Raw genomic sequence first — 14943 nt, 5'->3', positions numbered from 1 at the left:
TCTTCAGAATTCAGAATAGTTGTCACTTTCTTAGGGGGATTGTCCCAGATTATGTTGGCTTCTTGCTACAAACTCCCACAGTATACCTGTAGCTCTTTTGAAATCCTGACCACAACTGCAATTGCAATTTTTTTTTTCTTTTTGAGACAGAGTCTCACTTTGTTGCCCGGGCTAGAGTGCTGTAGCGTCAGCCTAGCTCACAGCAACTTCCAACTCTTGGACTCAAGCGATCCTCCTGCCTCAGCCTCTCGAGTAGCTGGGACTACAGACATGCACCACCATGTCCAGCTAATTTTATATATATATGTTTTTAGTTGGCCAATTAATTTCTATTTATAGTAGAGACGGGATCTCGCTCTTCCTCAGGCTGGTTTTGAACTCCTGACCTTGAGCGATCCGTCCACCACAGCCTCCCAGAGTGCTAGGATTACAGGCGTGAGCCACCTCACCCAGCCTGAAAAGACATTTTTCTAAATAAGATATACAAATGACCAATAACCACATGGAAAGATACTCAACATCATTAGCTATCAGGGGGAATGCAAGTCAAAATCACAATGAGATACCATCCCACACCCGCTAGGATGGCAATAATCAAAATGACAGTTATCAATGAATGGATAAAAAAAAGTGGTATGCCCATAAAATATTATTTGGCCATAAAAAAGAATAAAGTTTTTTTTTTGAGAGTCTCACTCTGTTGCCTGGGTAGAGTGCTGTGGCATCAGCCTAGCTCATAGCAACCTCAAACTACTGGGCTCAAGCGATCCTCCTGCCTCAGCCTCTGAGTAGCTGGGACTACAGACATGCGCCACCATGCCCAGCTAATTTTTTCTATATATATTAGTTGGCCAATTGATTTCTTTCTATTTATAGTAGAGACAGGTCTCGCTCTTGCTCAGGTTGGTTTCAAACTCCTGAGCTCAAACGATCTGCCCGCCCACCTCGGCCTCCCAGAGAGCTAAGATTACAGGTGTGAGCCACCACACCCAGCCTATATATATTTTTTGAGAGAGGCTCACTCTCTTGCCTGGGTTAGAGGGGTGTGGTGTCTGCTTAGATCACAGCAACCTCAAACTCCTGGGTTCAAGCAATCCTGCTGCCTCAGCCTCCTAAGTAGCTGGGATTACAGGTGTGCGCCACCATGACCAGCTAATTTTCTATTTTTAGTAGAGACGGGGTCTCACTCTTGCTCAGGCTCGTCTCAAGCGCCTGAACTCAAGCGATCCTCCTGCCTTGGCCTCCCAGAGTGCTAGGATTACAGGCGTGAGCCACTGCACCCAGCCTATATTACATGTTTGTTAGGAACAAATCTCGCACTTGCTTTCCCAAAGCAGGAAGGACAGAATACAGATTTCTGTCTCCTGGGACGCTCAGCTGCAGAACTGTCAAGGGCTCAGTGCAGGAAATATGGAGAATCATGGACCTGCAGGTTTCTGCCAATGGAGCACTTCAATCTACATAGGCAGGCATTTTCCTCCCTTAAGAAAAAACTGTTGGCCAGGCGCAGTGGCTCGTGCCTGTAATCCTAAGCACTCTGGGAAGGGAAGGCAGGAGGATCGTTTGAGCTCAGGAGTTCAAGACCAGCCTGAGCAAGAGCAAGATCCTGTCTCTACTAAAAACAGAAAAATTAGCTAGACATCGTGGCATGTGCTTTGATTATTTATTTAAAAAAAAAAAAAGAACAAATTGTCTGTTAAGCTTGAAGAGCAGCACAAAAACTATTTTCTTTCTTTCTTTCCTGCAGAGATTTGCTCCATTAAGGTCATCTGAAACTCACTGGGTAAGGTATTTAGAGTAAGCCAGAATGCCAGGACAATCAACCCTAAATGTGTTAGATGCTAAATTCTTGGGTTCTTGATGTTCTCTATCTTTCTTTTGGCCAGGTTCTTTTTTTTTTTTTTTTTTTTTTTTTTGAGACAGAGTCTCACTTTGTTGCCCAGGCTACAGTGAGTGTCATGGCATCAGCCTAGCTCACAGCAACCTCAAACTCCTGGGCTCAAGTGATCCTCCTGCCTCAGCAGCCTCCCGAGTAGCTGGGACTACAGGCATGTGCCACCATGCCCAGCTAATTTTTCTATATATATTAGTTGGCCAATTAATTTCTTTCTATTTATAGTAGAGACGGGGTCTCGCTCTTGCTCAGGCTGGTCTAGAACATCCTGAGCTCAAACGATCTGCCCACCTCGACCTCCCAGAGTGCTAGGATTATAGGTGTGAGCCAATGTGCCTGGCCTGGCCAGGTTCTTTATCTCTAGGACAAAAAACTAAATCCCCCACCTGTATCCCTCATACTATGAGTGGCAGATGGGAAGAGATAAAGAAACTTCTTGGCCTTTGGGCTCCATTTCCTAGCCCTGGAGGCTCACACTTGAGCTCCTCTTCATTCCTAAACCACTCTATTTCCCTTCATGCATGGTTGAGGGTTCTGGGAGCAATGCCTACCCTGGAATGTCAGAGGGAATAAGTGAACACACAGGAAATCTGGTTGATAAAGGATTGAAGAAAGGCTAATGCTTTCCTCAGGTGAAAACTGCTGGTCCAGAAGGGAGTTCAGAGCAGGCACCAATAGATACATGCTGAAATAAATGAACTGGATTAGGAAAATAAGCAAAACTTAAGTAAACTTTATTTTCAAAGTCCTTGAAATATAAAAGAAGACAATGGCAAAGTCTGAAGATAACACAAACCATCCCCCTGAGTGTTAAGAGTACTCTAGGGGTGAAGGGGCTGGGGACAGAAAGGTGGGTGGAAGATGCAACATTTTTCTAGCTTCAGAACCTCAGAGAGCCCAGATCACAGCCAGAACGTTATGGTATTAGTTACAGATTCTTTATAAAGGTGTTTACCTGTGGGAAAGAGAAAAAAATCAAAAGTTAAATTTCACATTTAGCAGACTGTTCAAATAGTCTACCCACAATGTATATGTAGCCAAGCCCATGAGGTTTTTGTTAGGAAGGGAAAACAGGCACGGAGAAGAAATGTGAGCAGGGTCATACAGCATCAAGTGGCAGAGCTGGGAATAGAATCCAGAAGTCTAATTCCTTAGTTTTAGAATACCTTAGAGGAGAAAGTCAGCTGGCAAGCATGTGTTACAAGTCAATTATTTAACAATTCTTAGCCCAATATATTCATACTTTAGAGAATAGGGATTATATTTGTAATTTGTACAAGATCCCATAGGCTTTGGAGCATGAAATGCAATTTGATATGCAAAGCACAAGACCCATTATACTGAACTTTGAAGCAAAGGCCAGAAAGATAAATGTATACTAGAAATCAGGAGTTAAGGTCCTTCCCACCTTTCTCATGAGTTCTTCTTGTTTGGTTACTTCTTCAGAAAAATCATCGTTGACATCCAATACCAGCACTGGAATGTTCAGCAGAGCCTCAAAATGGAGCCTATAAGAAGCATGAATGTTTGGGGACAGAAAAAAAGAAAAGAAACTTAAGCCAAGCTTCAAATACTCACCAAGCTGAGAACAGATCTAAATTCATGTGGCTTCTCAATAAAACTGCATGTGAACAGCACTTTAAAAAACGAATTCAATCAAGTTGTCTGGAAAAAGAAAGGTTACGATTTCTCTTTAGTCTTGAGAGTGATACTAAAGGTCAGAGCTGTAAACATTTTAAATGGACAGCCAACCAAGACTGCAGGGAGCGCAGGCAGAAACTAGGAATGTAAACTTAGTAAACCTGACGATTTCTCTAAAATTTGTCAGCTTTTCACCCTGAGCCAACTATCACCATTAATCACAATGTTAAATCTAGGGAAATGTTAAGAGAAAAAGAAAGAAAAAAAAAAAAGCTGGAGAAATAGAACCTAATGAATAGTCTCTTGGAATGTACAGATTATATTCAATATTAAATTTCTGAGTTAGAAAATGCCTGACATTTCCAACCACTTCCAGTACATTCTGAACTTTCTTTTGGGGCTGTCTGGTGAACTTCTTGTTTATAACTGGCTGTAGGGAGGCAGGTCTCTGTCTGATAACACTCTTTTCTCACTTACTTAGTTGTCTTGTGAATAAACCAGGCTTCGTGTTGATCATGAAGCTGCTCGAGATAGGCCAGCTCAATTCCTTTCTCTTCCTCCCTGGCCCTCAGGTATAGTCTCTTCAAGCAAACCTAAAAGACAATCCCCAGGCCCCAGTGAGCTCATCTGCTGTTTTGACTGTTACAATGCAATATTGGGGGGGCTCTGAGACGTACTCACAATGTCTATCTCAGGTATTACAAGCCATGACTTTGCTTCTGCTGTCCTGTTTTGTTGTTCAACTGGAAGATCTACACCATTCTCTCCACCTCCACCTTAAACTTGCTCTTCCTCTGTAGCATACTAAGCTGCTTAATGGCAAACATCAACCACTCAGTCATCTAAGGTGGGGACCTGAATTTTCCCTCTTTTTCCTCCTCCCAACCACATTTAAGAAGTCACTAAATTCTCTTTAATCTCTCTCCAGTTGGTTCTCTGCTTGCCTCTCTCACCTCTGCCCCAGTCAGGTCTACAACACCTCTCATGTGGATTGTGGAAAGAGCCTCCTGACTCTATGCTTCCTGGAGGCAGAGAAGTATAGGCAAAGAGCACAGGCCTTAAGTACAGAAAGTCCAGGAGTAAATTCCTGCCTTCATCATGTACTAGCGGTGTGATCTTTGTGGGCTTCCTCCTTCCATAGTACTGCAAAGTAATAGCATTATGTTCCTTGCTTAAAATACTTCACAGGCTATTTACTGCCTACAGCCATAACCCCAGGGTTCAAGAAGTATGAGTAGTATCGTACTTATAAAGTACGAATTATAAGTACTTATCGTACTTATAATTCAAAACATCTCTTGCATATCATACCCAATGTACTCTGGAGTAGAATGCAAATTGCATAGGTCAAAGATAAAACAGGCCGGGCGCTGTGGCTCACGCCTGTAATCCTAGCTCTTGGGAGGCCGAGGCGGGCGGATTGCTCAAGGTCAGGAGTTCGAAACCAGCCTGAGCAAGAGGGAGACCCCGTCTCTACTATAAATAGAAAGAAATTAATTGGCCAACTGATATATATATAAAAAATTAGCCGGGCATGGTGGCGCATGCCTGTAGTCCCAGCTACCCGGGAGGCTGAGGCAGAAGGATCACTCGAGCCCAGGAGTTTGAGGTTGCTGTGAGCTAGGCTGACGCCATGGCACTCACTCTAGCCTGGGCAACAAAGCGAGACTCTGTCTCAAAAAAAAAAAAAAAAAAAAAAAAAAAAAAAAAAAAAAAAAAGATAAAACAAAGTAGTGGGGAAAAAAAGTGAGGCTTGAGAGTAACTCTCCTTCCCTCCCCCTTTGCAGAGTGCATATAATTCTATGCTGCGTTCATCTGGTAGAAAAGTGCAAAGCACAGAAATATGTATTCTCCTTTACCTGTCACACAAGGCCACCTCTCCTACTTCTCCTAAACTTCCCTAGCTCCTCTCCTGAACTCACTGCTTTAACCAGATTTGACCTCCTTCCCGAGGGACAGGCCAAACTCTCTCACACCTCAAAACTTTTGCTCCAAATGTTTGTTTTGCCTGAGTTGCCCTCATTCCTCTCTCTGCCCGGCAAATATTTCATTATTCAATGTTGTCTGTCCTAGAAGAATAGATGGACTAACCCACTGATTTAGGATTTCCCTCTTTGAAATACTTAAAACTTAATTCCCCAATGTAGTATATAATATTCCCAAAGACTTGGGATCTTTGCTGTTTCCCTCTTATCTTTCTTCTAAGGAAATGAAATTGTATAAATAAATTTATGACCAAAAGGAATGTGTACTTTATAAACTGCCTCCTTAGTGGTTAACCATGTATATTACCACCAGCAAAGCAGCTTTAGGATGGATTTCTACTTTTTTTTTTTTTTGGAGACTGAGTCTTGCTCTGTTCCCCAAGCTAGAGTGCTGTGGCATTAGCCTAGCTCACTGCAACCTCAGACTCTTGGGCTCAAGTGATCCTCCTGCCTCAGCCTCCCAAGTAGCTGGGGCTACAGGTGTGCACCACCATGCCTGGCTAATTTTTTTTTTCTATTTTTAGTAGAGATGGGGTCTCACTCTTGCCCAGGCTGGTCTTGAACTCCTGACCTCAAGCAATCCTCCCACCTCAGCCTTCCAGAGTGCTTAGGATTTCTAAACATAGCAAAGCTATCTAATTTTCCTGGGGAGAAAAATGCCTGAATTAGTGAAAAAATATATATATTTAAATATGGCTTTATGTTTTCAAGTACACACAAGGGCAGAGCAATTTTTTTTACAAAAGCTGTTTATTCATTCATTGCTTGCAGACAAACATTGATCTCCTACTAAAATAGGCTAACATTTCCTTTTTTACTATTAATTTGCTTAACAGAGCAAATGTTTTCTCCCTAGAAGTCTAAGTAAACTCCTATTTTGACCATTTGGTATAATTCTTGCTTTACTGATAAGGTGACAACAAATTCTTTTTTAAAAAATCCTGTGTAGGTTGAGTATAGTGGCTCATGCCTGTAATCCTCATGCACTCTGGGAGGCCGAGGCAGGAGGATCACTCAGGATTCAAGACCAGCCTGAGCAAGAGCGAGACCCCATCTCTACTAAAAATAGAAAAAATTAGCCGAGCATGGTGACGAGTGCCTGTAGTCCCAGCTACTCAGGAGGCTGAGACAAGAGGGTAATTCAGGATTTGAGTAGCAGGGGAGGGACGCTTTGCCAATCTTATCCTAACCTGTGCCACCCAGGAAGAAAAGCTGCTGTTCTGATTGGAGTGAGAGGCAGGACAGGAACTGGACCATGACTGCCACTGTACCCTCAAGCCCCAAACCCAGGTGCCATTTGTTCCAGTACATCTGCATGCTGTTTCCATGCTGTGACAGTCCCAGGCAGGGCCTGGGTTTTTGAGGCACACTGGCTAGCTCCTGATTCCATGCAGCTGGTTGTAAGAACACTGCAGTCCAGCCATTTCTCTTCTGATTTTTTTTTTTTTTTTTTTTTTTTTGAGACAGAGTCTCACTTTTGTTGCCCAGGCTAGAGTGAGTGCCGTGGCGTCAGCCTAGCTCACAGCAACCTCAAACTCCTGGGCTCAAGCGATCCTCCTGCCTCAGCCTCCCGAGTAGCTGGGACTACAGGCATGCACCACCATGCCCGGCTAATTTTTTGTATATATACTTTTAGTTGGTCAATTAATTTCTTTCTATTTTTAGTAGAGACGGGGTCTCGCTCAGGCTGGTTTCGAACTCCCGACCTCGAGCAATCCGCCCGCCTCGGCCTCCCAGAGTGCTAGGATTACAGGCGTGAGCCACCGCGCCCGGCCTGATTTTTTTTTTTTAATTGCCAGCTTGCTTGCTTTTCAGAAGTTAGAGAAGAATGGGTGGAAAGGAGCAGAAGGCCCTACTGAGATCCACCTTCCATCTAAATAAATTCAGTATTTACCAGGACTCTGCACTAGACTGTTGGACACTTGCACAGCTTTTTACATAGAAATATCTTAACTTCTGTTCTGCTCTTCCCTTGGATATAGTTACCTCTAAATTTCACAGAAGAGGCCAGAGGTGGCTTCAGAGAAGGAATATGGGCATATCTGGGTTCCTAAATCTAATGCTATCAAACTAGCACTAAAATCCCCATCCAATTCCAAAATGAATAAGCTATTTTTCTTTTCTGTCATTATATTGCAATAATCCTTCAATTCTCCTCATGCTACCCCAGCTGAAATACTTCAATCAGCCTCTACAAAAAGATAAATCAGCCCCCCAGTGATAATAATCACCACTGCCATCTGCTATGGTTTGTGTTCCCCAGAATTCACGTGTTGGAAATTTGGTCCCCAGTGTGACAGTGTTGGGAGGTGGTACCTTTAAGAGGTGATTAGGTCAGTAAGAGGGATTAGTGTCACCCTGTCAGGACTGGGTTAATTCTCAAAGGAACAAGTACTCTGTGGAGCACTGAACTGGTTACGGAGAGAGCAGGCTGTCATAAAGCAGGGCTGCCCCTCATGTTGTGCACTTTCGTATGTGCCCAGTCTCCACCATGTGATGACGCAGCACGAGGCTCTCACCAGAGGCCTACCAGGTGCGGCTGCCCCATCTTGGGAGTTCCCAGCCTCTAGAATTATGAGCCAAAATAAACCTCTTTTCCTGATAAATTACCCAGTCTCAGGTGTTCCATTGTAGCAACAGAAAATGGACAAAGAAAATGGACACCATCCCTGTCCCTTTCTCACAAGGTCATTTAGAGGACACAAAGCAGAAAAGTGAGGAAGACTTTCTTCCTTTCCTTGCTGGGTCTTAGTGTCCCGGTCCAACCTCCACTCCCCAGAAACAAGAGGCTCTGCAGCTGGCCACGCAGCCTGTTTCGCTCCCAGGAATGAGTCAGCCCACTTCCTCCTTTGCTCCTTCCCAACACTGTCTTCATGGCACCAAGTTGATTGTGCTGAAGTTCTGTTTCTCTTGGAAAAGTTTAGGTCAGCACTCTCAATTCTCCTAATGCTCAACCTCCGGCTTCTTTCAGCCCAGCCAACCCACAACCCCACGGGAAACCTGTCACCTCTTCAAATTCCAACCAAATCTTCACTCAGTACCTAACTCCACGGCACTCTCATCCCTTCTAAGCCCAGGCAATAAACCCTCATGGGGGCCGGGGACTTCTCTCTCACCCTGAACCCTACACTCAGCTACTTCAAGCTGCCCTCTTCGACTCCTCTTCCTCTAATCACTGACACCAATCCCTACCCTTAAAGTATAATCACCTTCATAATTTGCCTCTTCTATTCCTGCTCCCGGGCAATGAAGACTACTAAAAGAAGTCACATAAATGTGACCTACCTGGTCAACTTACAATCAATGCATCTAACTTCAGCTTGATTCTTTTTTTTTTTTTCTTTTTTTGAGACAGGTCTTGCTCTGGGCTAGAGTGTAGTAGCATCATGATAGCTCACTACAACCTCAAATTCCTGGGCTCAAGTGATCCTTGGCCTCCCAAAATGCTAGGATTACAGGGTGAGCCACCATGCCTTGCCAGCTTGGTTCCTTTCATGGAAGGTTCTCAGCCCTCTGGTCTCACTGAATCTCCAGTTCAGTTTCATTTTAAAGCTATATCCTATTTATTTCTGTAGAATCCTTATTCCCTCCTATGGTCTAGCTTTTGCCTCATAATCTTCAGAAACTCCCGACACAAAGACCCCCGATATCTGGTCCCAGTCATATTCAAGGGCCTCTTTCCTGGCTGCCACCTTCCTGAGGCAAGGCCCTTGTTTACAGACTGTGTAATGGGGGCTCTCCCACTCTTACTCTGACTCTGCTCCATCTGCTCTCAGGCCCCCTTCTGCCCACAGGCTCAGTGCCACCTCTAAAAAGCATGGCCTCCATCAAAGATTATGTGGTATATCTGGTATTGGATGTATGTCTCAAAAGCTGAAAGAAATACATCTCTCAAAAAATAGCTATTGGCTGGGCGTGGTGGCTCACACCTGTAATCCTAGCACTCTGGGAGGCTGAGCTGGGAGGATCATTTGAGCTCAGAAGTTCAAGACCAGCCTGAGCAAGAGTGACACCCCGTCTCTACTAAAAAATTAGAAAGAAATTAGCTGGACAACTAAAAAAAAAAATAAAAAAAAATATATAATATATATAAATTATATATACATTTTTTATATATAAAATATATATAAATTAGCCAGGCATGGTGGTGCATGCCTGTAGTCCTAGCTACTTGGGAGACTGAGGCAGGAGGATCACTTGAGCCAAGAAGTTTGAGGTTGCTCTGAGCTAGGCTGATGCCACAGCACTCTAGCCCAGGCAACAGAGTTAGACTCTGTCTAAAAAAAGAACCCAACAAACCTCTTGCCTTGATTCAGAATTCAACTCCAGAAGACCCTTTAGAGATCATCTAGTCTAAGCCAGTGGATTTTTACAAACAAGGACACTACCAGTGGAAAGGTTTCCTGGAGCTGCCCAAGGTCAATGCCAGTCAGCAGAGGCCAAGGACCATTGCTCTCTCCAGAGACTACAGTGCTCCTGCCATGACATCATTCTATTACATGTTGGGCTAGCTCCAAAGTCCAAATCAGAGAGTCACAAAGTACAACTTCTGTAGTCCATCCTGCCTTGCCAGTGGCAAAAAAGGTTCAAAAGGGAGTTATAAATTAGAGCAGTATCAAGATGAGATGAGGAAATCCTTCTTCTCTTTCTCCCCACATCCTATTCAGGAAACCATCAAGGCCACTACAGATACTGCTGACCCAGTAAGAGAGAAGGAGGAGCTGAGGCAACTGGCTACAGGTCAGAGTGTTCAACCTGCAAACTCTGAGTTATAAAGATAATGCCCAATTTGCTCTGTGCTGATACTACATCAAGAGGGACCCTTCTATGCACAGGCAATTACATTAGCACTCTGCTGCACAAAGCCTGTGGGAAGCAGGGTGCCCAATGCCAGGATGGGAGGGTGTTCACTTACTGTTCTCTATGACTCTTATTTCTCCAACCAGAAAATCAGGGGCTTGGAGAATGTCACCACTTAGGTTTCACATGGCCCTAAAGTCTAAGGCTTTAGGTTCTGTGTTACCTGGGGCGTAGCCTGGAGGTAGATGAAGCCATGTAACATGAGCCGGCTGGCAAACTCCTGCAGGAGAAAAGAATGCCAGTCTTGATAGATATGCCATTCGATGTCACTGAGGGAACCATTTTCAAAAAGATTCTTTGCAAAGATATACCTGGTTAGAAACGTAAGTGGGGTGGGGATGGGGGGGAGGGAGGGAGAATGGGACATGGAATGAAAGGTACAAGACAGAGAGAAGCAGAAAAATCAATAACCAACTTATTCCATGTCTGTTCAAACCACTTAACCTTTTTAGCTCATCAATTCTTAAGATATGTGAATTCTTAACCTATATCTCCCTCTCTGTTCAACACTAAGATGGTAAATAGCATCTAGGCTTTAGAGGCTGAAATCACACCTTTCCAGGTGGATTAATTCACTGGAAGAAAGGGGACACTAGAAGAGAAATCATTGGTCCCTAACAATTTTTCCTGCGAGATACCAGTTGGAACATACAGCAAATGGTACATGTAAATTTTGAGATTTCCTATTATTATTATTGTTATTGCAAGGCCCAAATAATAAGAAAAAAAAAAAAACCACAAAAAACAAAAACAAAACAAAAAAACCCAAGTGAATCCAGTACAAAGCCACCCACTACATTTCACTTAAGGACTGAGGGTGTTTAGTCCCCAGGCTGCTAAGCCATCCTTTTGTCTAATTGAGAAGTAGAGAAGGACCTACTTTTAGGAGGCATTATCTATGGAGGAGGAAATGCATTTCCTATTAACTTCAGTGTTACCAAGAAAGCATACTCCTCCAAAGTACAAATGAGCTCTTATTTGCTTGCTGCTTCTGCTGCTGAGCTTCTAATTCAGATAAAAGAAAACTAAAACTGGCTGGGCGCGGTGGCTCACGCCTGTAATCCTAGGACTCTGGGAGGCCGAGGCGGGCGGATTGCTCGAGGTCAGGAATTCAAAACCAGCCTGAGCAAGAGCAAGACCCTGTCTTTACTATAAATAGAAAGAAATTAATTGGCCAACTAATATATATACAAAAAATTAGCCGGGCATGGTGGTGCATGTCTGTAGTCCCAGCTACTCGGGAGGCTGAGGCAGGAGGATTGCTTGAGCCCAGGAGTTTGAGGTTGCTGTGAGCTAGGCTGACGCCACGGCACTCACTCTAGCCTGAGTAACAAAGCAAGATTCTGTCTCAAAAAAAAAAAAAGAAAACTAAAACTAAAAATCAAACCAAGTTTGACCCTTGCTTACTTCCACAACTAAAAGGGCTTCTGGCAAATAGGAAATCAGAGCTAAACAGAAACTGTGGCTTCAGAAGGGTATATTCTGTTTTAAAACCAGGCATCTTAATACAAAACACAATTTATATCCTAAACAATGAGCTCCAGTTTCTAAGGCAACATTCAGCAATTGGCCACTTCTTAGAAAATAAAACTCAGAATCTTTGTGTATGAATGGCTCAGGGAAATGCAGGCTACAAGGCTGTGAGTGTCACCACTAAGAAAATAGGTTCCAGAGTAACATTCCAGGGTCTGATCCTGGCTGCAACATTCCATAGCTATGTCACCCTGAGCAAGTCACCTAAACTCTTTCAGCCTGTTATATGACGACTTGTATATAATATTCATAAAGGACTTAGAAGAGTGACATAGTATTTGAGATATCTCAAATACTAGTTGTTATTATAACTGCTTTTCTGCTAGGCCATGAAGAACCTAATTTGAAACACCAAGTTTTCCCAGTCTGGAATGGTTTAACTATAGTCTAACTGAAGACAAAGGAAAAGGTGGTGTTCATAACTCAAGTTCTGAAAAATGTTTTCAGAATCTTCACAGAAAAGTAGAAGATGAAATTAAGATGCTATAAAGATAAATTAAACATTTGTTAATAAGTTCTAGAAAAGGAACTCTAGGCCAGGCATGGTGGCTCCTGGCTCCCACCTGTAATCCTAGCACTCTGGGAGGCCAAGGCAGGAGGATTGCTTGAGGTCAGGAGTTTGAGACCAGCCCGAGCAAGACTGAGACCCCTGGCTCTACAAAAAATAGAAAAATTAGCCCAGCATGGTGGCATGCACCTGTAGTCCCAGCTACTTGGGAGGCTAAGGCAGGAGGATTGCTTGAGCTCAGGAGTTTGAGGTTACTGTGAGCTGTGATGACGCCACTGCACTCTAGCCTGGGCAACAGAGTAAGACCCTGTCTCAAAAAAAAAACAAACAAAGGGGAGGAGGCTGTTGCCTCTGTAGAGTGAGTACTTCTTTTATTTCTCCTAAGCTGGTGGGGATGGGGCGAGATTGGGTATAAGGGGCTGTGCTGAGAGCTAATGGGGACAGAACTACCTCAAACCGCATGCAGGGGCTGCAGGGAAGAACAGGCCTTAAGGACCTAGGAGTCAGGACCTCTGCTCCAAAACTGTGTGCTAGTGTTTCCTTTAACTCAAACATAAAAGACTTCGATTTCTTTCTCCCTGTAATCTACTCACAGCTGTGAGCATATGTTCAGTCCCTGTTAGACTAGGATCCATGTGAAGGCAGGGACTGGGGCTGCCTTACTGCTGTCGCCCTAGGGCCAGGCCTGGTGTCTGAGCATAGGAGACAGTCAATAAATCTGTGCTGGCTCATGCCTGTAATCCTAGCACTCTGGGAGGCCGAGGCAGGCGGATCGCTCAAGGTTAGGAGTTCAAAACCAGCCTGAGCAAGGGCAAGACACTGTCTCTACTATAAATAGAAAGAAATTAATTGGCCAACTAAAAATATATATATATAAAAAATTAGCCGGGCATGGTGGCGCATGCCTGTAGTCCCAGCTACTCAGGAGGCTGAGGCAGAAGGATTGCTTGAGCCCAGGAGTTCGAGGTTGCTGTGAGCTAGGCTGACGCCACAGCACTCCAGCTTGGGCAATGGAGTGAGACTCTGTCTAAAAAAAAAAAAAAATAATAATCTGTGTTCAGCAAACAAGGTCCGAATTACCCTTAGGATTAGAATTTGAAATTAGTTTCTGTCTCAAAAATGCCCTCTCTGAAGAAAGTACTTAAAATGTTGTGGCTGCCCATAGTGTAATCAATTCTTACCTCTTCCTTTACAAGTAAATGTTAAGATACATGTAGCTTCTTAACACATTTCTAATTAAAAAAGCATTTCTACTTCTGTTTTCCTTCGAGAGTCTCACATGCCTACCTCACTGAGGAGCTAGAAATCAAAAGACAGACTATGAATATGTTTCTAAGCAAGCCAGGTAATTCAATTTCCTAGTCTGAGAGGAATGGTTTGGGAGAGGAGACAGGAAAACAGGTAATAGCATATCCAACAGCTGAAAAAGAACTAAAACCTACAGCCCGTCAATTGTGGTTCACATATTTACTTTTTATAAAAAGTGGGTTCTTTTAGGGGTATACAGAGAAGGAATGTGTAGCCTGTAGGGTTTGTTTGACATATCTTACATGATTTTTAGGTTAAGTCAGAAAAATCACATTTATAAATGTACCCTTGGCCGGGCGCGTAGCTCACGGTCAGGAGTTCAAAACCAGCCTGAGCAAGAGTAAGACCCTGTCTCTACTATAAATAGAAAGAAATTAATTGGCCAACTAATATATATATATTTAGAAAAAATTAGCCGGGCATGGTGGCACATGCCTGTAGTCCCAGCTACTCGGGAGGCTGAGGCAGCAGGATTGCTTGAGCCCAGGAGTTTGAGGTTGCTGTGAGCTAGGCTGACATCATGGCATTCACTCTAGCCAGGGCAACAATGCGAAACTCTGTCTCCAAAAAAAAAAAAAAAAGTACCCTTATTTTTCCTTCCAGGAAGCTTTATATGAGCACTAAAAAGTAGAATTAGTTTGTCTAATTGGGAATTAAAAGTATAACCAACTGAGTGTCTTGCACAGTGAATGGACAGCAAAAATGCACCAATTTCCACTGACACAGGTCATTCCCATCCTTCAAATAAGAAAAACTTCAGCAGGGTCCATTTCAAGCCACTATGATGTTGTCTCTAGGCAGCTTAAACACAAGCACAGCCTGCTCTCCACACAGAGCCAGGAATTCTGAAGCCCGCATGGACTAGCTCTTCTGGAACAGACGGGCTAACTTCTCAGTGAGCTAGTGCTAGTCACTTCCCAGTGAGCTAGTGCTAGTCTTCATTAAAAATGACTTCACATCTCACTCCGTCAGGTGGTCAGGATGCCCTTCGCCTGACCTGACACAGGCACTTATGTCCATTACAGACTCTGGCCAGCAATAAGCCCTTCCACTTAAGGACTCAAAAAAGGTTAAATCTGAGACAGAAGCCAATTTCACAGATGTGCTATTTCTGCCTAGACATCCTTTCTTGATGAATAAAAAAGAATAAATGTGTCTCTCTTACATCGTTTTAGGAACACAAATTTTAATTCTGTCTACTGCTTTCTTAAAGG

At 43.5% G+C, this 14943-nt stretch overlaps 1 protein-coding gene across 5 annotated transcripts in view; it reads right to left on the bottom strand.

Annotated features, from left to right (window-relative positions):
* Positions 1-2607: 2607 nt before the first annotated feature.
* Positions 2608-14943, bottom strand: part of DGUOK (deoxyguanosine kinase) — a 38385-nt gene continuing 26049 nt past the window's right edge. For 4 of the 5 annotated variants that reach the window (XM_012788661.2, XM_012788662.2, XM_020286208.2 and 1 more), the window contains 4 exons: positions 10544-10691; positions 4013-4128; positions 3303-3402; positions 2608-2849 (listed from right to left, as the gene is read on the bottom strand). In XM_012788661.2, the coding sequence (XP_012644115.1) occupies positions 2823-2849; positions 3303-3402; positions 4013-4128; positions 10544-10691 (391 nt within the window). In that variant the 3' untranslated portion in view covers positions 2608-2822. Of the gene's footprint in view, positions 2850-3302; positions 3403-3472; positions 3560-4012; positions 4129-10543; positions 10692-14943 lie in introns of those variants that run through there. The other variant, XR_001160297.2, reaches the window with a different exon arrangement.

Source organism: Microcebus murinus, chromosome 3 (genome assembly GCF_040939455.1).
Source record: "Microcebus murinus isolate Inina chromosome 3, M.murinus_Inina_mat1.0, whole genome shotgun sequence".
In the NCBI taxonomy this organism is placed as follows: Eukaryota; Metazoa; Chordata; class Mammalia; order Primates; family Cheirogaleidae; genus Microcebus; species Microcebus murinus.
Note: the sequence above shows the minus strand (reverse complement) of the source record. Positions and strands in the feature narration are given on the sequence as shown.